General features: G+C 43.7%; 1 protein-coding gene across 1 annotated transcript; it reads left to right on the plus strand.

Annotated features, from left to right (window-relative positions):
- On the plus strand, positions 1-1,205 carry LOC124887375 (ribosomal protein S4, mitochondrial-like; the record flags this gene model as incomplete). Its single annotated transcript, XM_047396973.1, is given in 1 exon segment — positions 1-1,205. A coding segment is annotated over 1 exon segment (603 nt), but the record flags the coding sequence as incomplete, so codon positions are not given.
- Between the last annotated feature and the right edge of the window lie 263 nt (positions 1,206-1,468).

The raw sequence follows: 1,468 nt of genomic DNA on the forward strand, positions 1-1,468 counted from the left end.
AGAACCCGCGGTGAAGAAATAAAGAGATCCTTCTATATCGAAATCTCTATTGAGAAAATAATAGGCAAATTCCTGGATCACCCGTGGAGAAGAACCAAAACAGAATGGTTCCGCCTACTCAAAACTAAGAGGGGATGCCGCCTACTACTAAAATCCTGGTTTTTGCAACAGTTGCGTTCTTCTATGCAAGAAGAAGACTTAGAAAGAACAAAGAAGTTTGGATCCAAAAAAGTATGCTTAGGCAGTTCTTTCACTGAGCACAATAGAATGAAGAGGAATTTGTATCATTTCAAATCCCTATTCTTATCGAAGAGAAGGAACGAGAAAAACCGAAATATTCCTACTCGAACAAGAAGTCCTATAGTTTACAACTCTTCTTTATATAGTAATTCGACCTATTGCTCCGCATCTCCCCATCAGTTTACTAAAAAGATCAAAATAAAAAGGATCGAACTACCTACTCATTATTCGGAGGTGAATCATAAAACACCAAAAGCAGTGGTATCTTATGGACCTAACATAGGTCACATACCTCACGACATAAGATTGAAAGATCCAAACCTTCTTCTTTGGAGCGGAAAGGGACGTGGCCAAAACATATAAAGATCGGCGTAGTCGCTCATAGGGACATATCTATCCGGATAGAGGATAGTCTAGGCCGATTCATAGATAGATCTCTCTCCATATAGATAGGTATCTCCGTGGATAGAGATAAAGATAGGGATCCATCTAGATCTTGATTCACTACTTCCATATTTTTTCTTTTTTCTGATTGATTGCCTTTTTTTTTGTTTTGACGACAAGTTTTCGTTTTCAATCTTAATGCAGGAGCGTTCAGCCACTTGACTCATTGGAAAGGAAACATCGTTTTTTTCATTCTTTTCTTATGAGGTCGTGTACAACAACCTTAACCGCACAAGCCTGGGCTGGGCCTACCTCCATCCCTAGAGGAGCCGTATGAGGCGGAAGCTCCACGTACGGTTTTGAAGCCGAGCCTTTCCAGCAATGAGGCGTAGGGACCGATATGATAATTGGTTTAGGTAGGGTGGCCGGCCTACTACGGGCACCTGTAGGGATTAGTGTGTGAGACCGCGATCCACAAACTGACGCATGGGAGTCACCCTTTACTTGGGAATAGAGAGGGGAAACATAGCATGTCACAAGAGCGAGGCGAGGGTTGGAACCCTACTGCGAGAGGGACGCCTCGCGAGCTGGGCTTTTAGAGATGAGACGGCCATCTCAAGGCACATCACGACCTATAGGCAACACCGGCGAGACCTGGGAAAGCAACCCGATCGGGTGTCAGAGGATCCATAGTACCTGCAGCCTCCTGAACTTCATATTCATCATTTTGGAAAGCGAGGGGAAGGGATCTCTTTTCTGCAATGGAAAAAAAAGGGAGCAGATTTGACTCGGCACAACCTAATATAATGAACGAGAAGGTGCAAAATTCAGTCTTAGCTAAGCG

Source organism: Capsicum annuum, chromosome 9 (genome assembly GCF_002878395.1).
Source record: "Capsicum annuum cultivar UCD-10X-F1 chromosome 9, UCD10Xv1.1, whole genome shotgun sequence".
Taxonomy (NCBI): domain Eukaryota; kingdom Viridiplantae; phylum Streptophyta; class Magnoliopsida; order Solanales; family Solanaceae; genus Capsicum; species Capsicum annuum.